The sequence below is a fragment of the Astatotilapia calliptera genome, chromosome 23 (genome assembly GCF_900246225.1).
Source record: "Astatotilapia calliptera chromosome 23, fAstCal1.2, whole genome shotgun sequence".
NCBI lineage: Eukaryota > Metazoa > Chordata > Actinopteri > Cichliformes > Cichlidae > Astatotilapia > Astatotilapia calliptera.
Window position 1 is genome coordinate 12821671 of NC_039323.1, and position 23701 is coordinate 12845371.

The following is a 23701-nucleotide window of genomic DNA, read 5'->3' on the forward strand; positions in this document are numbered from 1 at the left end:
CAGGTTTTAGATCTCACCCTGGGTCAACACACCTGAATCACATGATTAGTTCATTACCAGGCCTCTGGAGAACTTCAAGACATGTTGAGAAGGTAATTTATCCATTTAAATCAGCTGTGATGGATCAAGGACACATCTAAAACCTGCTGGGACTGGGATTGAGGACCCCTGTTTTACGCTAAACAGCTGCCAGAGGAAAGTCGACAGGAGCGAGAGAAAAAACAAAACAAAAAAACCCTCCGTGTTCACAAATCTGCGTCCATTCTGCTCGTTTCCTGCTCCTTATTTTCACTCTCGGACTCTATTAGAGCTCTGCATGATTCACAAATCAAAGCTACCTTATGCTGGGCCTCCAAAGTGCACACCTCCCATTTCCTACTATGTTTAAGCAAGCTTTCTTCTGATTGGCTGCCACTTATTAAAAGCAGGTGGGTGGTGCTTCTTTGATTGCATATTCCTATACTGACACGATACAGAGACAACAATAGTAAGAAAAAAACAGTCTTAAAGCTGGAGGGCAAGTAGGTCAGCAGTTACACGCAGCTGCAGGCCAGCTGCCTACTAATAAAATGTATTAGTCAAAGATGTTTGAGAATGTCAAAACAAGCTCAAAGAACAAACTTGTTTGCTAACCAGCTGACATTAGTTGTGTAACAGGACGAAAGTTCATTCAGGAAAAGAGACACAAGAGAGTTTCACTGAATGACCAAAAACAAAACGAAGCCAATAAAGAAGAGGAAATGAAAATGTGTGTGTGGTGAGAGGTGGCAGCCCTCTGGGCTTTGATGAAATGAAATGTGGTTGCCTGAAGTGAAACCTATGAAACATTCCAGGCACAGCGATACCCGATGATATAATGTGCACTTTTAAAACGCGGACGCATGTAGTGAGGCTAAGTGAAGTGTTGAGGCAGGTGGATTTAAAAGAAAGGAAGCTGCTTACAATATAGCAAGGCTCACAGTACGCCTTCTTCTCCACAGCATAGAAGGGCTTTCCACGCAGCTTGGTGCTGCAAGTCATGCAGACGAAGCAGTCGACATGGAAGACCTGGTCCATGGCAGTGCAGCCGGTGCCTTCACCCACTACGTTCTCTCCACAGCTGGCGCAGCGCCCTGGGGAGAGGAAGAGGAGGAGAAGCTGAGAAAAGATTCCCTCTAAAACCACAGATTTTTCACTTCTTAAAGTAAATAACATCAGTGATCAGTAAGGCTAAGAATAACGCGCAAACAACATAAATGTGGTTGTAATGGAGAGCTGAAACCTGTGACTGCTTCCATTCACTGCAATTGGTGCTTGACCTTGTGAGCGGCATCCTACAGTGCAGCAAATCTCTTACTTTCAGCCTAAAATGCAGCCACGCCGAAAGCAACACTCTTAACAGGTTTCTTAGAAAGATGTGAAAATAAGGATCATGTATATATAAGGTAACAGATACAAAGAGAGGACAATGTAGAGCTGCAGAGAAGCATCACGATGCCAGCAGTACAAACAATGGCTCTTGTTCTTTGAGTGGGAATCTGTGCATGAAAATAATTAAAGAAAGAACACAGCTAAAACTCTCGGTGTGCACTTTGATGAGAAACATGGGACAGCGCTTTAAACTCTGACATCCATTCATCCATTTTTCTTTTCCAATTAATTCTGCAACTGCAATTCAAGAACCAATAAAAGTTTAACCTTAACTATTCCCCATGTGTAGAGAAACCTTGGCAGATTTGATTTCAGGTATCACACGACATTCAGACGGAATGAACTCTAAACAGCCATGAAGCCTTCACTCCCTTTAGAAATCCTAGAGGTTGTTAAACCAGTGTCTTTTATGATTCTTTGATTAGCCCAGCCACGAAGGGGTGGGTGAGCGGTTGGGTTCACAAGCCAATCCCAGTGCCGGACCTAAGCCCGGATAAATGGTTATGGTTCTGATCAGGACGGGGATTTGGTGTAAAATCAGACATACAGAAAAGAAACTGTGATGATTGGCTGCAGTGACCCCTGAAGCCAGCTGAAAGAAAGGCGACTAAAGCCTCTGCTGAAGGCTCTGCTTAGATCTCTCTTGTAAAAGAGATTTTAATCTGAATGAGGCTCCCTGCTTAAATAAAGATTTGTATATACCCACCTCACATCGCGGGGGAGCTGGATCCCATCCCAGGTGACACTGAGCATGAATAAGAGAACATCCCAGGACTAACACTGAGACACAAACAATCATTCTCAGTTGCATCAACACCTACAGACATTTTAGAATCACAGTTGGCTCAACGTGCATGCCTTTGGAAAGCTGAGAAAACCCAGAACCTTGCTGCTGTAAGGCGACAATGCTAACCAGTGTGAAAGCATGCCACCCAAGGCATTTTTTTCTGCCGCACCTCATTCCCACCTTATGGTTAGTTTTGAGGACTCTGGCAATGGGAGTCTCAACATAAGTCTAAGGATCCATGAAGAATTAAGAAAACGAATTGGTCAGTGAACCAAAAGGTGACAACGTTTACCTGCTTTCCAACATTTATCAGCAACACTGTGCAGTAAACAACGAGGAAAGTTGAGCCACTGAATTTATAGTAATTTGATATGAGCGTTAAGTAAATTCTACTAACGAGAGCAGCCGGCAAAGAGCCAAAAAAGGAAAACAAGAACTTGAGAAACTACAACTGAGCGTTGAACTTAAAAGTGTTTTGACATCTAAATCGAGGATCCGTAGACCGAGCTTTTGTCCACGCGTCACCTCGCGCTCCCTCGTGCCACGAAGCTGGAAGCTGTCCCTTTAAAGGCTTCATTTCCTGACATCAGGGGCGTCTAATCTTCATTTCTATTTCAAACACTGGATAAGGAAGGATTAAATAATATAATTATGCCACATTAAAGAAAGCATACACATCACCAAAGAGTGACATCTGTTTAAAAAGTTGAGCATTAAATGATAAAAGAAAACTTTAGAAGTACAACGAAGTCTTTGTAAAAGGGGCACAAGTGAACTGATATTATTGCTCCAGAAAGAGGCTGATTGCATATTGCGGGACATGGCATTTGGATATCTTTAATTGAGTTGGAGATATCTTTAATTGAGTTTAAGATGTCCTCGACTCAATGCAAGTTATCTTCAACCCAATTAATAACACTGTCAATTTAATTACTGGTATCTTACAATAATAGGGTTTAAAAAAAGATATCTGAGAATGTTTTATTTTTTACACATCTGAGGACAGATGCAATCTCACAGAGCAAGCTTGATACAGTATATTTAATTAATTCAAGTTCAGTTCTGTGGATCATTCTCCTTCCCTTTTCATTTTTTGCTTCATCTAAAGGCTGATTTGGGCGATGATTGACACTCTGTATGTTCTGAACAGAGCGGTTCGAGCGTGTTACACACAGAGGCGAGACACTAACCGGGGGGAGATAGAGTATCTGATGCTCGCATTTTCACAGTTCCACTTGCTGTTTTCATATCAAAAATTCAAACGGAGTGTAAAGCGGATTCTGTCTCAGGTATCAGCACAACTTTTGGAAGTCATATGTTGCTGAGATCAAATATCTGCTTGACTGCGAGGCTTGCAAATGGTATTCTAATGTCACATAACTCATTATCTTATCACTGCAAATGGGGGAAAGTTGCTTAAAGAATGAGCGGATCCACAACTTTTTTTCCCCTTTTCCAGCAACATTTTGAAATCATTATTAGAACACTGAACATTAGATATTTTTGTTTCTTGTATTAGATGACTCAGGATTCATTGAATGAGGAAACTGACATTTCCCTTCTAAAAATTCTTGTCACAGCAGCATTTTGTACATTAATTTAGCGACTTCTGTCATCCAGGGCGACTTATAGCGCAGACAGGTTTTCATAAAGCCTGCCACCGGTTTCATCTGCTCCCACAGCTCTATCCACACCTCAATTATGGCTGTGTTACCTACTGTACAGGGAGGCAGATTAAACAAACTAGTGAAGGCACGTCTCGGGGGGACATGTGGGTGTCAGTGGAATCACAAGCAGGGTAATCACTTCAGAGAGCCAGAGGGAAAGAGAAAGGGAGAGAGAGGGAGCGAGAGACAGAGACGGAGCACGCCGAGCCTGTTAGTGGCTTCAGATCACAGGCCATCTTCAGTGAGTGGATGAGAATGCCAAACATGTCCCACAGGGCTCCCACTTTAAATAGCGAGAAGGAAACCTCTCGGAAATCCTTTTCCTTTTGGCAGTCTGTGATTGCGAAGGCCCTCAGGAGCTATTTGTGCACGGCTGCGAGTGCAGCGTACACAGTTTCACACCAACACACACACACACAGGAAGAAAAAAAACAAAACATCCCTCTGCGTCTGACATGCCACACGTGTAGACGAGTACATACAAACACAGACACATGTATCATATAGTGTACGCGTGCCCACAGACACGCCGTGCCACGCTGCGCGCAGCCCACACATGATTTCACATCAGCGTGGAACAAAGAGCAGCAGATCTGAGCCTCTTTCAAACTACTGTACGCCTTCTATTCCTATACATTTCACATTTTAATAACAAGCTAAAGGCAGCGTTTTAATGCAACTGTGTATACAACTGTTTATTGTCACACATAATCAGCCGGCTCCCTTTTTTCTCTGTTAGACAAGGAAAGAAGCAGCAGTTCACACTAGAGCAGCTGAAACCAGAGATTTCTTGCTGGATTATTGACATGATTACTATAATAATGGTCGATCCATTCAACTGATTGACTGACTCATCTCCTAAGCTCTGATTTTAATTGTTAGGAAATAAGTGTTTTGGATTCCAGCTCCTCGTGTTCTCTCACGACGAAAATCGCAGATGGAAATGATGATCTAGTTTTTACCTTCTTCAAAAGAGGTTATATGCTAAGGTTTTTTTGACCGTTTTGTTACTTAAAAAGCCGTGGACATATTTATAAAATTCTACCAATTTGAGCAAATTAGAAGTAATTCCATTCAGATCTGGATCCAGGAACTTTTTGAAGGGATTCTTCACCACTGAGAGACAGGCTACATCTTCACATACACATTTTAAACTGAAATAAGAGAAACTGACGGTCTATTTCAGATCCAGATATCTTTTCTACACCCTGAGAGTCAGAGCACGGTGCTGTAAAAATATAAAGCCTTTCAATGCATCTGTAACTGCTTTTATCAGCAGTCTTACTGTACGATAATGGAGACGAGTGCTGTGTTTTACATCAATAATTTCACACGTGTGCAATGGAAATAAGCATTTTCAATTTTTAGACACTACTTCAATTGACTTCTTGAATAATACAGGACAGAAATTGAAGCAACATCGTATTTACCCCCGTGGAGATGATCCCAAATACTTTCGAACTATTTCAGCTGGGCATAAAGGAATCATGAAAGGCCTCACCGCTCCCCAGCGTCCCTTTGCGCGGGGAATGGAACCAGAGTCTTGATATCAAAACTTCAAATACTTCCTGTAGAACCAATGCAATGGTGACGGGGTGGGAGGGGGGAGTTCATTTACACTTTACTCACTTTCTTTCCTTTCATTCTTCAACCCTCAGAAGTGTCTCTTCTCTGTTACATCGAAAGTCAAAAGAAGGACTGAAGAGAAAAATCTTTTCTTCTTTTCTTTCTTTTTTTCTTAAAAAAAAAAAAAAAAAACGAGGCACATTCCCTGTGAGCTATAGAGGCTTAGAATGGTTAGACAATTTAATTGGATAAAAGGAAAAGATTAAAGAGGCCCTGACTCTGTTCCATAAATAATTGATTTCTAATGTATTTGTAGTGGCAGTGAGACGCTGTTGTTTGGGATTGGGGAATGTTGAGTGGCAGAACGCTTCAGATTTCCCTCAGTCTTTGCCTTCTTTGTTTTTTCACGCCGTGATATTGAAGCGGCATGAAAGGCAGAGAGGGAGCACACTTGCAGCTCAATTTGATCTTACATCGTCAGAAATCAAAGATCGTGCATGTAAAGAAGGATCGCAAGGAACTTTTTTTTTTTTTGTGGGAGACCAAACTTTTCGCACTATGTTACTACAGAATACAATTCTGCTGGCGCAACCCTTGCAAACCCCAAAGGCAGAGCCAGCGACTGCAGCTCGTATCCAAAACTAATAAAAGAACCGCAAAATCCATTTTGGGACTTCAACTAAAGTTTTGTGCTTGGATTAAAACATCTGATAGACATGGTGGTAAAAACAGAAAAAGCATCTAACTAAACTGTGTGTGTTGTGTTTTGATATTAATAAAAAATGTAAAAAAAAAAAAAAAACAAGGGTTAAAATAAATAGAATTAAAAGACACCGAACAATCACATGACAATTAGAAATGGTCTTGCATTACAGCTAATAAAAAGCCTACAAAACAGCATTAATTTACTGTGACAAGTTGGAAAAAGGTAGGCTGAATAAGCGCACAAAGTTGTGCAAGTTCTTCACGCTTGGAGACATAAACAACAGGACAGTAGGAAGCAAGTCTGTCGAACACATTAGGAGTGTGACTGCTAGCTACTCGAGTGCCAGAGGCCGCGATTTGTGCACTGTTTCGTCTCTTTCCCCTCTAGGTTAATCTACTTTGTTGCTTCAGATTGCCCTCCATGCTGCCTGACAATGCTGTGGCCTTCAGTTTCCTTGGAATGACAAGAGAAATCGCTGTCATCGCTACACTTCAATCTCTGAATGCCTCTTTCCTAACCCCTGCCTTTAATATCATTCCCAATGTCAGCAAATAGCAATCTGCAGAACTGCTGCGGCGATGGTGGAGGATGGAGGATAGGCGAGCCTGTGCCACTAAGCATTACAGCTCAGCCTGTCAGGGCCCACGGCGGCACAGAGAAGGGGTGGGGGGGGGGGGGGGGGGGGGGGGGGGCTGGGTGTAGGTTACATGTTTTAGAAGCAGGTTGGCAGGAACGACGTGGAGGGGTGCCAGGGAGCGAGCGGGGCTGGCGAATGGGGTGAAAGAGAGAGAGAAAGCGGGGAGAGGCAGGGGGACAGGTAAGTGTGTTTGCAGCACAATATTTGTACAAGCAGCGCGCGTGTGTTGATGTGCTGTTTATCCGCACTGGGCCGTGCGCTCGTAAGTGTGCCTGCGTTTGCGTGCATGAGCGTGCGGATGTCTACTCATTCCTGAGGTCAAACGCTCACTCACAAATGAAATCTAGCAACGTGAGTGCCCGGAAGCCTCAGCTGGGCTCGCACGGCAGCTGATCTTGCAAGCCTCAGTGGAGCTGTCTCAACGAGGCAGGACAGCAAGCGCCGAGCCTGGCGGGGGAGGACGGGGGAGGGGAGAGCAGGGTTGTAGAGGGGATGGTCACCTCACGTGAACCGCTGCCAAAAAGCGGGCTACTGTCGCCGGCTAAAGAAGCCCCATGCTGGCACGCTGTATCAGCTGAGAAACTAGAAAGCAGCGCGGCGAGGTCAGCGGCAGTGAAGATAATGAGAGCGAAGAGGACCAATAAACTCTGGTGAGCTGAAAAACCAGCAACCCTCTGCCACCCCCCCCTGCTCAAAATAGAAACAAATGACTGAAAATCAGTTGCAAACAAGATGATGACATGGCAGAAAAACTGCTAAGATCTCATTCATAAAAGAAATGAATTATAGACAGTTGAAATAAAGCAGAGCTGTCGGTTTTTGTGGAATTTCTACAATCTGGCAAATTTATTTACAGATTAAGATTCAAAGCATTTCACGTTATTTACATGAGAAAAAGGGTCTTAGAAGTCAAATCCGCAGCCTCACACTGACATGCATACAGCATTTTTCTTATAAAAGGCAGCTATGATGGATCATCCGTGGGTATTGTGTCGTACAATTCAGCCTCTTGCAGTCGTACATTATAATCCACTGTAGGTGGTATAGTGATGCATGGGCTTTAGACAAGTTGCCATGTCACCAGACTGCCTCGTATGCTGCCCTCCTCCCCCTGGGTGGTCTGTGACCTCCTTCCAGCCGCATTATGCTTTTCGATCTCGTTGTGACTGCTCCAACGTACATATACACAGAGTCCAAGACAGCACAACAAAGTGGACACTTAGCCACTGTACCTGAAGGATGTCCTCACATAGAAAAAAGGGCTGAAACCACAATGGATTTAGGAGATTTTTGTCAAATGCTTTGCTTTTAATTCTTTCAATGCTTCAATTTAAACTTATAATCCTTAAGATTTCAGTTCTGGTTGATTTAGCAACACCTGTGGTTTCCATGGTAACATCAAGTGCAGTATAACAGTACAATGAGTGAACTGTTGCTTTGCCAGTAATAACACAGATGAGACCCTAACGTCTGCAGAGCAAACAAACTGCTGTTGTTTTAATAAAGATGTCACCCACTGAAGCCTCATTTATTTTTTAGATGACCGACATGAGCACTAGGAAGCTTGGTCAGAAAGCGTACAAACAAAATACTAGAATTTCACACATCGGGACTGGAGCACAGACTCGGACTAGTTAATGGTAAGCCACAGTATTTGTCAGAGAAGGCCATAAACACTGTGGAGAGGTCCAGTCTACAGGCTTAGCTGACAGTTAGCGGTCAGTTGGCACCAATCTGATGAGCAAACTCTGACATACCTATAACGAAGTGCACCACAGTAAAGGGCATTATTAAGTTTAATTTAGTGAATTAATAGTTTATATAATGATCACATTAAAGAACCATTTTTAAATGGATGGTACTGCTTTTTCCCTCAGCTCACTTAGTGCTGACAGGGCTCACTTAGATTAAAAATGAACAACCACAGAAAGATTATTATTATTATTCTACTTTTCATCTTACTTTTAATGTATTTAGTTATTAATTGCCCTGATTGTTGTTGATCCGCCTTGACATGCAAAAGTGTTTGTGATTAGGGGTTGTGTGAGTTTGACTGTGTGGGAAAGCTGAGAAACATCAGCAATTTTGGGGGTCTTATTCCCCTCATCGCCAACCAACTGCCCCTCCCTGAGCCTGGTTCTCTTGGTGGTTTCGTCCTTTTAAAAAAAAAAAAAAAAGGGGGTTTTTCTTTTCCACTGTTACCCACTGCTTACTCACAGGAGGTGGCCTGATTATTGGTGTTGTCTCTGTATTATTGTAGGGTCTTTACCTTACTATAAAAAGGGCCTTACGGCATCTGTTGCTGTGATTTGGTGCTATATATATAAAACTGAATTGAATGTTTAATTAGGAACATAAAAAAATAAGACAATAATGCATAAAATATAAAACACTAGGTTTACAAGCCCAAACACACTGTTAAACTGTTGCAGCAACGTCGGACTCTGGGCTTTACTTTGAGCACTGACGGTTGTTCTGTGCTCCTTTACGCCAGCTGTGGAAAACGCTGTGCAGCAAAGCTCAGTTTTCTGGTCCGTATCAGCTTTTATTTAATCATTTATAACATTTATATTTATAAGTTCAGCGATGTTTATTATTGAAATTGCAAAAAAAAAAGCTTTAGAGCTTGTATAGATGTCACTTGCGGTTATTTTATCAGTATCAACATCTAATTAATGGCATACACATGGCGACGTGTTCACCAGTTTGGATTATCTGTATGGATAACTGGAACCTTTCTGGTGGATATGTGTGCCTACGCGTGTGTGTGTGTGTGTGTGTGTGTGTGTGTGTGTGTGTGTGTGTAAATGGATAGATATTGTCTTTGGGCTTGATGAAGGTCAACAGGATCAAAACTTTGTAAGTGAATAAATGTAAAGCGAAACAGTGTGTAGGAGATTCGTTCAGCTGTCATCCAATATTTCATCATAATGCACAGCCCTCCCTACCCGTCACTCAAACTCACCATATCTCAATAATAATGCAAATTTCAAGCCTTGATACAGTTTAAAGAGTTGAGTTACATAAAGAAAAAAATAATCCTTCCCTGTACAGTCTCTACGAAGGGGGAAATCAAGTAAGCATTTACCGTCAGTTATGCCTGCGCTCAGACGGGGCTTTCCTGCACAAGAAAACTTTGGTGCACTTCAGACAGAGCCAAGGAAAATCAGCAGCACTGTGCAGCAGCAGTCTCTGGCACTTCCACATTTGCTTCATCTTTCAGCCTCAGAGGTTGCTGCATGTGCACAACCAGTAGTCCTGATCCGTTGAACCATATTTCACCGATGGTGCACTTTGTGTGGCCGCTTCACAGTACAGCGTTAGTTTTTAATGCGTTTCATGTTTTTAATGTGAGGCAGGTAGTTTCAGCAGTATCAGTGGGGCTGACATAAATGGAGTTAAATTAAAAACTGTAATGTTGGATTAAAAGCACAATTCCTGAATCGGAGACGGGAGCTCTTAGCCATTCTGGCACGAACTGTGAAAACTACTACGCGGGGAGTTAATTAAAGGAAATTTGAAAAGGAGAAGAAAAGCGTTCCAATTAAAACTGCAAACAACTTATATTTTTCAGCTTTTATTTAAAGTGCTGACATTTTAATGCATTATCACTTTGTACCTGCTTGTTTACTGGAGCTTTCCCCCCATCTGTATTCACCCTAAATGAATATTAAAAATAAAGCGATATTAAACGAGTCACCTTCAGACATTAAGTGGAAACAGTTATCTGTTTTCGGGAAGCTGGTTGGCCAAAGGCATTTTCAGACTGTGGAGGTGGAGTGCGGTGGGGTAGCGTCTTTTTGAGGCAGCAGAAAGGTTTTCACTCTGACACACATCCCATTTGTTATGACATGTAGAGGCACATCTAAAAGCAAACTCCTAAGAGGTTGCTGAGGGCGACCTCAGTAAAATGCAAATGAATTCCACCAGAGTATCTTAGACAATGCACAAAGCTGTCTAAACTGGAAGCCTATTAATCCATTAAGTTGTGATGCTCAGTTGCGTTCTGAAGAATTAGAAGCAGCTCCACAAGAGCACGCAGCATGAACCCAAACTTTTTCTGACCCAATTACCTTAGCCGATCTGTTCCTCTGACTCCTCTGGACGGCACTGGAGCTACACTGCCATTTGTATCTCTTCCAAGATTCCTCATGAACTTTTCATGTGAGGTGCCTTATAAATTATGGGGGCTCTTCCAGCTGACATTATGCGGGGAAAAAATGGCAAAGCCTGCCTTTTCTTCTCTGGCTCTTATCATAAAACAAAGGCTAGCTCAAACCAGGAGGAAAGGCTTTCCTGACAGCTCAGAGTCCTGCGTGGAGTACAGTATGCCCATATGAATCTCTCTGCTAATTTCCAATGACTGTCTGTTAATAACATTTATGCCACTGCTCAAAAATCGCTCTGTATAAATATTGATTGGATATTAAAATTTCACCGTTTTCCTAATTCTATACAGTGGAAACGCTGAAAGTCGGCGATCACAGGGAGGAATTCTCCACTTGTCATTCGGGTGTTAAAGCAGAAATAAAAACAGATTCTCTGCGGCAGAAGGAACTACACTGCATAAGTATCATCATCACTAATTGTAAATAATGCAGAGCATCTCATCCTTTCAATTATTCAGCTTTATGTCCTGGTTTTGGTTGACAGAAATGTAGTGATGACAAAATATTGTAAGTTCCTCTGATGCACAAATGCCAAGGCATCTGTACTGCAAGCTGAGTAGCTGTGTCTTATTAGATTTCCACAAACACAGTACACCTACGCACAATCTAAGTGGATTAAATATGACGGATGATGACATTTGGAGAAAAGGCTCTTTCAGATTACTCAAATCTAATCTGGAACTCTAAATCAGGACTAATCAGTTGCTTTTCAAAGAAGCTTCAATCATAGGGGGAATTTCTGGCTTGCAAACTGGGTTTCTCGCAAGAAAAGCCGTTCTTTTATAGTGCATCATTTTCAGGTTTTTTTTAACAGCTTGAGGAGCGTTTGCATTTGGGAATGGCTGCTTTTTTAAATGTCGCCGCAGAAAGTCTTCAAAGACTTGTCCGGCGTAATTGCTGGACTGCAGCAGGAAAGCGTAATGATGGTGTGGTGCTCCGCTGAGTCTAATGAAAAGTTTCCTGGTGACATCACAGAGCCAGAGTATAACGTTAATTCAATTCAATTAACCCCCTCTGGACCAATGAAAACTCACTACGGCTGTTTCAGATTAGAAGCTCATCAAAGACATTAGTGACACCAATAAAACTTTGCTATAGGAAGACAATGATCCAGTCCAGTAGCGCGCTCGAGATCGCAGCCCCACGTTGATTAATCTTGTTAATTACTAGCCTTAGGGTTTCAACAACTGTTAGCCCTCTTTCCCCCAATATCCCCGACAAAAAAAGAAGAGGCCTACGTGTCATTAGATCCTTTGTAATTACAAAAGTCTTGCGCTCTGAGACCAATTCTCCCACAGCTCTGGATATACAGAAGGAAACATGCCGGACCGGCGCTGATTCTCACATCGCTGTGCTGAGTGTATGTACATTATTCAGCGGGGGAGGAAGACGGCTCTGTGGATTTCCAGAGCAGCATCTGCCTGCGCTTGAACTCCCTCCTAATGAGTCCCAGCAGTCGCCTCAGTCTCCGGCTCCTGCCCTAACCCTCTTCCCATCTCTCATCGCTGTCGCCATGTTTAACCACAAGATGACCCTCCCTCCCCCTCCTCCTCTTCCGCTCCCGTAACAGACATACGCTGTCAGCTGGGGATGCACACGCTATCCCTAACTTGCTCTGGCTACCTCAGCTCACATATGACCCATTTCTCAACTCCCCATGTCCTTGCTTTACCAGCCTTCAGCCAGTCGGCCTCAGAGCTGGCAAACGGGGGTGACTGCATGCATGGTATAGCAGTACACAGAGTTCATGCCCAGGCTGCAACACATACACCCAAAAATTAGGCCATTCCTCAGTAAAGCGACTATACTTTGTTTAAGCCAGCAGATCCGTTTGACCTATGTCTAATGCGAACCAATTAAGGTCTTTACATGAGTGCGCACCAACGTGAAGCCGAATATCCCTTAATACCAGTTAAATACACGTCCCTGTAGCTATAATACACCTACACATGGTATCATGGTGTGCTGTGTGATTATGTGCTGATATAAAGCCTGCTGCAGAGTCCCACTGAATGTATTGAATGAGGTATCTAATGGGCATGGGAACTAATTCCAGGGCAAAGGGGATTAAAGGCTAGAGAAAAGAGAGCAGCAGAGGGATGGCACTCGCTGGCAGCTGTGGGTGCAGAGGGCGGAAAAATAGAAATGAAATAAAAATGCACAGAATCCTTGCCTTCTGAATCCTATTTTGCAAAATAGTATTAAAACTGGTATTTTGTTTAATCCTGGCAGTTATATATATATTTTTGTTTCACAATTATAGCAAAATTAAATATAAGTGCTACACAGGGGGAGAAAGGGGAAATGCTGTGAAAAGATGGACACTCAACCAAGATATAGAGATATATTAAAATCCATCTCCTTCATCTGTCCAACACCTTCACTGTGTGCCTCGTTCTCATTACACCTTGAGCCAGAGTTGTGCTTTCGCCTTTGATCAAACTGATATAGTTCTGAGACTCTACCTTGAGGACTTCTTCCCAGACAAGAACAGTCAGTGCTGTTTCTACACCATGAAAATTAATAGATAAGAGAAACAAGAATACAGGGTAGCTTTGCACTGCGTTCAATGCTTGAGCCATTACCTGTAGGTAATGACCTGCCGAGGAGGTCCTGCAGGAATTACACATCTTTCTATATTCCTTTTCCTCTTTGTATTTGCAACATGAATATTTACTCTGAAATAATGTGATAAATAGTCAGTGGTTTATAACCTACAGTCACATCTTCTGGTTGCCTTTCTTTCACCATTTCATCACTGTGCCCCTATTGGCAAATTAATTGGAGACTCGCTGAAAAACTTTGGTTACTAGGGAAAAATGTATACTCCCCAACCGCTTACTGGTTTACTGGCTGTCACTGGGGGAAACTGGTCACAAAGAGGGTGCTGTACCAAAAACACATCTGTGATTGCTTTGGTTTCTAACAGATTGCCGTGGTTGCTCATAGTTTTATTGGAAGACACCGACCTGTCTGCAAACCAACCAAAGAGTGCTGATGAAACTGAAGAGTGCAACAGAGTTCAAAGAAAATCAAAAGGTACAACTTTTGTCTGAAGGTGAACTTTGCCCATTTCTGATTTGCACTGCAGTTTTCACAGTTTCAGTAGCTCTTAGCAAAGATGCCACGAGTTATAGTGATCTGCTAGTTACCAAAGCTATTATGAGCATCTCTTTGCGACCAATCACAAACAAGTGGTTTCTGGGGATTATGTCCTAGCAAATGATGACAACTGTTTTCTAGGCCTGTGTTTAATGGGGTCTAAGAGAACCAAAGATTTTTATATTTCTCTCGAATTAACGAATACTTTTTTTGTTGCATTTCCCCTGTTGCGTAAATAAAGCCTGGACTTCATGGTCAGATCATTTCTGTGTGTTTTACTTCTTTTTTAATGCCAACACGAAGAGCTGTTGTTGCAATAGCCAATTATTTTCCAGTGTCACTTTAAAGGTGGTTTTCATGATGCCTTCATGTGTTCAACAAATCAGTATTGTCAAGTTGAGTGATGGAGAGGCAATGGAGAAAGGCTTAGCAACACAACTTGACCAAGTGGTGACCTACACAATCCTAATGCATACATAAGATTATGTTTGCGCTGGGAACCAATTACACTAAGAGTTCCAGGAGGGAATGAGACATAGGTGGAAGTTTTCAAAACTTAAACCAATGAAAGAGGGACAAACAAAAAGGGAACAAGCAGGAAATAAAACTAGGGTAACAGAGATGGGAAAATAACCTTCAAGGCAAAACAGGAAATGAGACAAACAATGAGACATACAGTCTAACAAAATAGCAGAGACAGGGGAAGACAGGAGGCAGAAGAAACTCAAACAGACGCACAAAAACAACAACTCTATCAAGAGAACAAAAGGCTGGAAAACCCCAGGATCATGACAAACGTACACTTACGTCTGGACCAATTACAGTCCTGAAATCGGACTTCTAAGAACTACAATGGTCTGCAGTTCCTGCAGTTCAAACACAGAAAATCTCCAATAGTTACTACCAACCACTGAACCAGATACCAACCTAACTTACGTCACTATAAGGATGAATCTAGGAACTCTTAATTCAGGTTTTTCCGTTTTAACCCACAATTCCACATTTTGCTAGTCAGCAATCAAACCCAACAGCAGACACTCAGTCTCAGTTTCTTTGCTTTTTTAAAAGTAACTAAGGAGCCTGTTTGGTTCTACTTTTAGTTTCACAAAATGTCACAGTGAAAATGACAGAGTGAGTGCTCCTAATGAGATCACACTGCCTGCACTAATGTTTGCAGAACTGCTTTTGAAATCCTTCAAAAAGAATGCTGTTTATCTGCAAAGCTCTTCCCAGTAATACTTACACGTGACCCAAACAGTGAGTAATGAGCTAATTTTAACCACTTTTCTACTAGCACCTATGACTGTTGTCATGTCAGCGACACTTACTGCTGAGATTCCAGATCCAATTACAGCAAAAATTACTATTTAGATTTGTTCAAGCAGCAAAGCGGGGCTGAGGGAGAACATTAAATCACCCCGAGCGCTATACGGAGCAAATATGTCGCTACCATATATGAAAACACAACAGGGACAAGGCAAATGATCCTGTCACCATGTCTGGTAATAGGAACAGGAACAGGAGGAAGGGGCTGAGGGAGAAATCAATTAAGAAACACTGTGATATTATAAAAGAGAAAATATCCAACTGTCTTTATGAATGTTAAGACAGTCAGTTGATGCCCATATATGGCAAATATGCAAGTTTTGTATTCAACTTCAAAATGTTTCCCAAGATTTTTGTGTAGCAGACAATAAAGCGTCTGAGGTGCCAAATTAATAAATAAGATAATCCGGTGCTCTGTCAATACGAAAATAAGGATGCTGGTGCTATTCATTAGTTCCACTAGGCTGTAGCTCTGTGGTTGGTTAGTTAAACCAGAAGGTGCAAAAACGTTATAATAACACGAAGCATGTTCATGCACGCCAGCATGCAGGTTGCTGCTGTATGCTTAAAAAGTGATAACCTGACAAATGCAGGTTATTATATTAACCTCGTTTCTAAAATGAAAATATGAATAAATTCAATGCTGGTTGGATTTGGTGTTACACTTAAAGAATACTTTTAGATTGTAAATGTGTTTTTAAATGGTTGACTCAAGTCGTAATATTTTGTTAAATTTTTTTTTATTAATTTATTATTTTAAATCACTTGCATTTCGTACATATTTGTATTTTCAGCATTTCGGACTTTTGTTTCGGCAATTTTTTTTAGTTCGTCTCACATTCATATAGAAAAATGCAAAGTATATTACTTAATACACCTCCAAAAAACCTGTAATTTCAGGAATGACCTGGTATTCCAGTTGTCATAAAAACTGCATATACTGCAGATCAACTGTAAAAGAAATACTAATGCATCCTAACTGTCCATATCATTTACTGCATATAAAACCTGCTCTGAGTCCACTTATTGCTGAATGAAGAGCTGTTTGACATCTCGAGCTAAGCTTTTTGTCCGTTGCAGCATGAAGAAGGGATTGATCAGCATCTACATCCTCCTTTCTAACAGTATTAGGGATAAAAATTTCCGAAATGACCATCATGTTGCATTCAATAAGACTTGAGACCATAAACTCATTAGTAAAGTTCTTACTCGGGTTGGAGATCAAAGAAACCAAACTCATATTTTCTCATAGACTTCAATATAGTCACACTTCTTTCTACAACCAAAGAAGTCGCCCCCTGCTGACCGTTAAAAAGAATGCAGGTTCAAGGCACTTATACGTTAGCATACGCTACATCTATGTTTCCTTAGCAAAAGCATGTTGCTGATCAGGTGTTGGTGAAATGAGATTTGGCATCTTACCAAAATATTCCTCGGACGGAGGGTTGTCCATGTCGTACAGCATCTTCTTGGTCAGGCGTTCCAGCTCATCTTCAGGGTGGGCCATGGGAGCGCTGCCCTGAAAACAGAGAAAGGAACATACGGTGGCTGTGACTCGGAGAGAAACCTCAAAGAGGTAATGAACATTTACATCACTCTGAAGAAACTTATCTGTGATCCGTTCAGCTTTAAAAGGAAAGAAAGGGTATAGCAGATGTATATAAGTAACACAAGTCTAGCTTCGAGTTAAAGCTTCACAAAAACCTTACTAAAAAAGGATGAAGCATGGCCTCAAGGTCAACCAAAACACTTTCACCATAATTAAGATGCAGCCAACGGTCCTGGGTCTGCCTTTCCCCTCTGAGATATCTGACCCTGGCTCAGGCCCCGGTGGTGTGCAGCCCAGAAGGTTGAGCATTTCCTTCTGTGCAACACAAGTATGTGGAAAAAACTGTGACCCTGACTAATCCCTCTGTTTGGAAAATAACGATAGCAGAAGAAACAGAAGGGGAAAACATTAGAAGATAGCTGTTTTTTAAGTCTCGTACATTTGGGCGATAGGTCGAGAGATACTTATTTAATCATACTCTGAGCACAAAAAGATTTCGGGTGCGAGCTGTGCCGGGGCCTAATCTGTGAAAGAGTCTGAAAGGATGACATAACTCTCTGAAGATGCCACTTCTTCTTCTTCCTTGTGAGTCTGCCCTCCTTCTTATCATGCAGCATCTGACATCTGCCTGCTGTGCCTGTATGGGGCTGACGTGTTGTGCCTGACATTTTCTGCCAATCATCCTCAGACTTCGAGAATCCCCCTCCTCCCCTCCAGCTTCGGCTCATGGTGCAATCCCGTCACAGGTGCGTGTGTGTCCTTTTAGACACCCCAGAGGCTTGAACTCGACGCTCTTCGCGCTGCGTGGCCGAGCTTTTTCAGAAAATCAGCGACACTCGGATGACCTTCCCTAGATCTGGGGCCGACTGAATCTTTACAGAAGATTTGATTTTCAATATTGCAACATGGGCAAAGATCTGAGCTGACCTTTGAGGTGCTCCTAATTGTGGCATCTGGGAGCTGGATGAGCGTGAACTAAGCGTTCGGTTTACTCGGTCACATAAAGGAATCAGATTGGTCAATAGGAGATTTAGAGAAAACATATTTTTGTATGCAGAACAAGAGCGTAATTACAGATCCAGTCACCCAGCACTTCTGGTGTTATCGACTCCGTCTGTGTGCATTTTACCCTCAGGTGTGCACACGACTATATTGCACCCTCTGTAATTCATTCATCCCCGCCAGTTCGACACTCAAGTCGCTGGTATTCCTCAAAATATTTGTTTTTAACACTGTTTTTGTCAAAGTGTCAAGAAGGATTAAGAAAGCTTTGTATAGATGTTTTTTTTCCCCAAAATGTCGCTGGTGACCTGAGGCGTGTAATAACTTAAGTTCTTTGAATAACAGAATGCTGTAATCTCTTGTAATCTCCAGTTTGACTTCATGATGGAAGGCCTGTCTCATGCCTAAACGCAGACTGTCGGGCCAAAAATTGAGTGTAACGCACACCACAGCAGCATTTTCTTAACAGCAGCTCTGCAAATGAAGACGGCCTGCTTGAGCTCACTGATGAGTAGGCATTCATGAAAACGATCGTTTTAAAAAATGACAAAGCAATTAAGAGCGCCTCGTGCGTAAATTAGCAGTCCTGATAGAAGTTAGCATTAGCACTGCGGCTGAAGACAAAGGAAGCTACCATGACTTCCAAAAGTTTCATTTGCTCTGAATCGGAAGAAGAGCTCCGGTGGACTCCACAGTGAGCCACAATTTGCACAGTAACCAAGCTAAAGCAACTAAAAACACGTTACCGTGATTCATGATTACAGTTCTGACAGGCCATTTACGTTCCCATGGCGAGAGAATAATGGCACTGTCAGAGCTGCTGGCATGCTTCAGTCACGCACAAGGTGTCCTTTGGCAGCAGCGTGTGACACAATATTGAGACTACATTGTCACTCCCAGAGTGCCACTTTTAAAACATGCAGGATTACTGTTGTGAATAGGGAAACTTTTCCTAACCCTAAAATGAAACAAATCTCCAAAAATGAAACAAATGAGTCAGAAAAACGGGAGACTGTGTGCACCAGCCTCCTGGGTGAGAAACCTGCAGCCTAATGCGGACTTCCCTGATCTCTGTCACTGGACCGTGGGTTCTCTGCAGCCAGCACACGTAAGCCACAGACGATAAATAAACGACAACAGAGAGCTTGTTGGTGAAATCTCACAAACGCTCGGGGATGAGATCACGGTGACTGCTTTGTAAACAACAAAGTGAAATTTCAGCTCGTGTCTGAGGGCACAAATATGATTTCTGGCCCACAGGCTACAGTTTGACTATTACTGCAGAACGGGAGGCAAACTTTAATAAACTGTAAAAGTAAATAAATACACAAATATTAAACTTTGCTTACATGCTGCTAATTATTTGACATGCACACACTTTAGAACACAGCACAGACGCTTCTTCCAGTGTATAAACACAGACTCATGCATTTCAGGATCAATTTTCATGAACGTGACTCACCGTGCGTGTCAAAGTTACGGGAACACGTATACAACTGTGTAATTTCAACAGTACATTAAAGGTTGTGTTCGAAATGTGCAGTGTATCTGAAAAGAGTCAGCTGCGTGGTACGTTTATTTACAGAGATGGTGAGAAACGCTGAGCTCTGCTATGATGCATGACTTTACCCGGCCTGGCTCAGGATGCAGCCAGCTCATAATGGAAGCCCAAACAGCAGGCCTCATTAACTCTGAGGGATCGACACGTTGGACGTGCAAATCTTTCTTCTCTCTAGAGAGCAGCTGGGTCTGAGCGCTCGGATTCCTTGGGACCTCGCGCTTCCTCAGCTGCTCAGCCATCATCGGCCAGATCACGATTAAGAGGAGACGAAAGGAAACGTTCCTCAGCGGCCGGGTATTCCTCGTTTTCACCTTAAATCCCATTTCTTTTTTAATAATACAAAATGGTCAAAGGTGGCATACAACAACTCGCACAACAGAAAACAAAATCAATCATATACCTGAAAGAAGTGCCCCTGTTGTCAACCTTCTGCTCATTATGCCGGTGTTGCTAGCTTGAGACAGTGAAGTAGACGATTTAACACTGTTAATCTTAGCTCCACATCAAAAGCACATTGGAGAGGGAACGAAATGCTGCTATTACCAGAAACAGACTTTTGAGTTTAAGCTTCATTTATATCTTATCCACTCTTTGACACCCCGCAGCAATGCACTGCCAGAGAGTTTAAAGCACCTTGTTAGGGAGTCTTTTGTGACAGCACAGAATAATTTTTCACTTGAATAAGAGAAAGAAATTGCTTCCCTGCACGCTTTATGATTGAGTCGCAGTTCCTGTTCAGCTTTTCAGAGGCAACAATAGAAACCATACAGCAGCTATATGTGCCGCAGACGTGAATTTTTCAGTTATGTCTGGCTCAATTCAGTAAATTGTTTGCCTACGCCTTCGGGACACTCTGTCGCAGTTTCATTGAAGTTGGTGCTTAAATTTCGTTGGCCTAACATCTGCACCCTTCGTACACTGTTTTGCACGGACAGGCTCGCAGGTTTCACTCGTAACGCCCCTGAAAGATATCCTGATGGATCATCAAATGCTTTCCACTTGAAAAATGATTTTGTTAAATGCCAGAACACATAAAATCACAGACAACAATAGCATCTATAAGTGACCGCCGTTGCGTGCTAGCTGATATGGCGCGACAGAGTCTGGGAGCTGATCGCTGCCCGACTGCCACATCTATGAATAAAGCTGTGTGCACCACCCACTGTGGAATTGGCATTGTGTCAGACCCGATTAGGTGACGAGTGGAGTGTGCTGGGTGGGGTGAGGAGTCGGGGGGGGGGGGGGGGGGGGGGCTCCGTACATGCTCTCACCTGATGCCCTGACAGCGCTGTGTCCCGCTAAGAACTAAACCTCAGGCTCTGTCTTTCCTGCTTCCACTGCAGTGACAGAGAGTGAACAGGAGAGACAACTGTTCTCAGGGCATCACATCTGCACCTTTGTTAGAGGAGGTGCAACAAAGGCGTCCAAACAGGAAGCTGGAACTATACGCACAGCATCGCTACAGATCTGTGAGACGAAACCACACAGAGCACATCAGCTCTGTCACAGTAAAGATCCAACGTTTTTAAATTTGTTGTAACAAGAGAAGACATCAAATTAAGACACTAAATTACATTTGAGAATTTAATTGTCTCTCTTTAGACGTCTCCGCAATGGATTATCTAGATGGAGGATGCCTCCTCCTCTCCTGTCACTACTTCCATGAAAATCCTCTGAGGGCTTCCTCTTTTCCTCCTGCCTGGCAGCTCCATCTTCATCATCCTTTGTCAATAAGTCGCCTATCCCTCCTCTGCACATGTCCAAACCATCTCAGCCTCACCTCTCTAACTTAGTCTCCAAACTGCCCAACCTGATCTGTCCTTTCTTATAGATTAATTTCTAATTTTGTCCATTCTACTCACGCCTATGAGAACCATAACATCTTCAGCTTACGTCCAATCTTAACATCTCACTACTATTTCGTAAACCACCCCTTTTGGTGCCATCCTTCTGTCACAAATCACCCGACACTCATCTCCACCCACTCCACCCTCTCTGCTCTCTCTTCTTCACCTCTCTTATGCACCATCCTTTGCTTTGGATGGTTGACTACAGGTATTTAAACTCATCTAGCTTCACTTTCTCTACTTTTTGAGTCTTCACCCTCTCATTTACACACGTGCATTCTGTCTTGCGTCCACCGACTTTCATCCTCTTCTCTCAAGAGCATACCTCCACCTCTCCAGTCTCTAGTCACTCCCTGCTACTCACAGTGCTCACAGTCTCATCTGCAAACACCTAAATACTCAGTTTCATACGGTTCTTTTCATGAGAGAGTGGCTATTCCTAATATGGCCACCACAGGTAAGCAGCTCTACCTGCTGTTTAAATCATTTGTTTGAGAGGCAGCCAACCAAAAGCAAGGTGGCTTAAAGGGAGTGGAGTTAAAAGAGGGCTTAGATCCACCACGCCCCAGTACTTTTATATGGCACGTTTTATACTGCTCACACAGACTCACACACTGATGGAAGGGTTGGGAGGTAATTGAGTATCTTGGAGTGGGGGAATCGGGGATGTTCCAATTGTGATGAGCTTCCAACTGGTGAACCCACTTCAACTCCACAGATGCCCCAATAAACATTATTTATAGTGGAGAGTTAATAGCAACATGGCTTCTCCTAAATACTGAATCTCATGAAACGAGAGATGACTTAGAATATAACCATAACAAGCCAAAAGGGAAACATGTGGTTGAGTATACAAGGCTGTAAAATGTTCCCATCAGTAACTCACCTGCAAGTCTACAGAAGGCCAAGCAAACACGGCTCATCAGGATCTACAAATACACAAAACTGCACTTTCCTCTTTCTAAAAACAACACACACACACACAGCAGCTACAGTACCATTACAGTTTAGATTTCTTTACCCAAAAAGTGAGCATAATTCAAATGTCAGTTCAACTTTTGAGGAATCGTGAGTTGTATCTTCATATTTAGGTCACTCCTTTTTTCTTCTTCTTGTTTTGCATAGTCCAAAAGGAGCATGCGAACACAATGAGACCAAGAGCTGCTGCATAAACAGCACAAGCCACTGAGCTGAAAGCGATAACCAGAAGGGGGGAAAAGTACAAGCAGTGTAAAAAGAGCCCGATGGAAAGCAACACTAATCCGTGTCTCCATCAGCTGCGCGTTTCTTCTCATCTACTTCCTGTAAATGCAGCATTGCACCTTAAACCAAGCACAATTGTCTTTCCTTTAACAATAGCCGAACACTTCCTGCACGATCAGCACAAACTGAAGAAAGACATAATCACTCACAGACACATTTATCCACAGATTAAATGATGATGGACTTCACAATGCAGAAATACTCTTTAGTGTCAATGGAGCTGCAGCTTTAAGTCAGAGCCGCTTTAGTCAGCTCACAAAAATGTGACACCCTGGCTTTTTGTCTCTCTCAGTCACAGCTGTATTATTTGAAATGGACATTGAGCCTTTGGAAGGGAATTGGCTTATTAAAATAATAGTAATAATAACCACAACAACAGCAAATGGACCACTGCATTAGTGAAGGTTCACGAGTGGATTGAATTTTCTTATTGGATTGGAAATGTCTAAAAATATGCATTTGTTGCCGCAACACTAAACGAGTGATTACAGCAGCTTAGGCGACTCTGTTTCACCAGAACAATGAAAGGATTGCTGGATCAGTCACACTATCCTTTCAGAGTGTGCGCGTGTGTGTGTGCTGGGACTTCTACACGTCGTGTGTTTAGAATCAAACGTGCAGGTTAAATGCTGTGTATTAACAGCTCTCACTTTACAGTGGATGGTATTGACTGTATCAGGGTGACACAATATAAAACCTATGAAAGCCCCTTTCATTTATAAAACTGACCAGGGTGCACTTAGAGGCGGATGAGACGCCACTGTCTCTCTCCGACTCCAAATGAAGGCAATAAAAACATCACCTGTGGTGAAAGTTTGCTTTGTCATTTCTCCAACCGATCGCATGTTCGTAGCTTTATGTAATCCAAATGATGAATATGCAGCCTGCGATGTAAAACAGGTTACGAGTAATCTGTAACGCATTACACTTTGAGAGGAGACATCGCGGCGCTGCAAATTAAGCTCAAGGCCACCTTCTGAGGAGGCGCAGATAAAGTATACATTCTCTCCAAACAAAATAGGTCATGCTGTTTCAGCTCCAATTAAACAGAGAGGAAAAAAATAACAGTCAACTGTAGAGCAGCTGTGTACAGAGCAGCCGACGATAAT

The 23701-nt window shown here is 42.6% G+C and overlaps 1 protein-coding gene across 3 annotated transcripts in view; it reads right to left on the reverse strand.

Moving 5' to 3' along the window:
- Window positions 1-23701, reverse strand: part of lpp (LIM domain containing preferred translocation partner in lipoma) — a 176495-nt gene that overhangs the window by 26500 nt on the left and 126294 nt on the right. For all 3 annotated transcript variants that reach the window (XM_026159643.1, XM_026159644.1, XM_026159645.1), the window contains 2 exons: window positions 16793-16889; window positions 943-1112 (listed from right to left, as the gene is read on the reverse strand). In XM_026159643.1, coding sequence (XP_026015428.1) covers window positions 943-1112; window positions 16793-16889 — 267 coding nt within the window. The remainder of the gene's footprint in view (window positions 1-942; window positions 1113-16792; window positions 16890-23701) is intronic.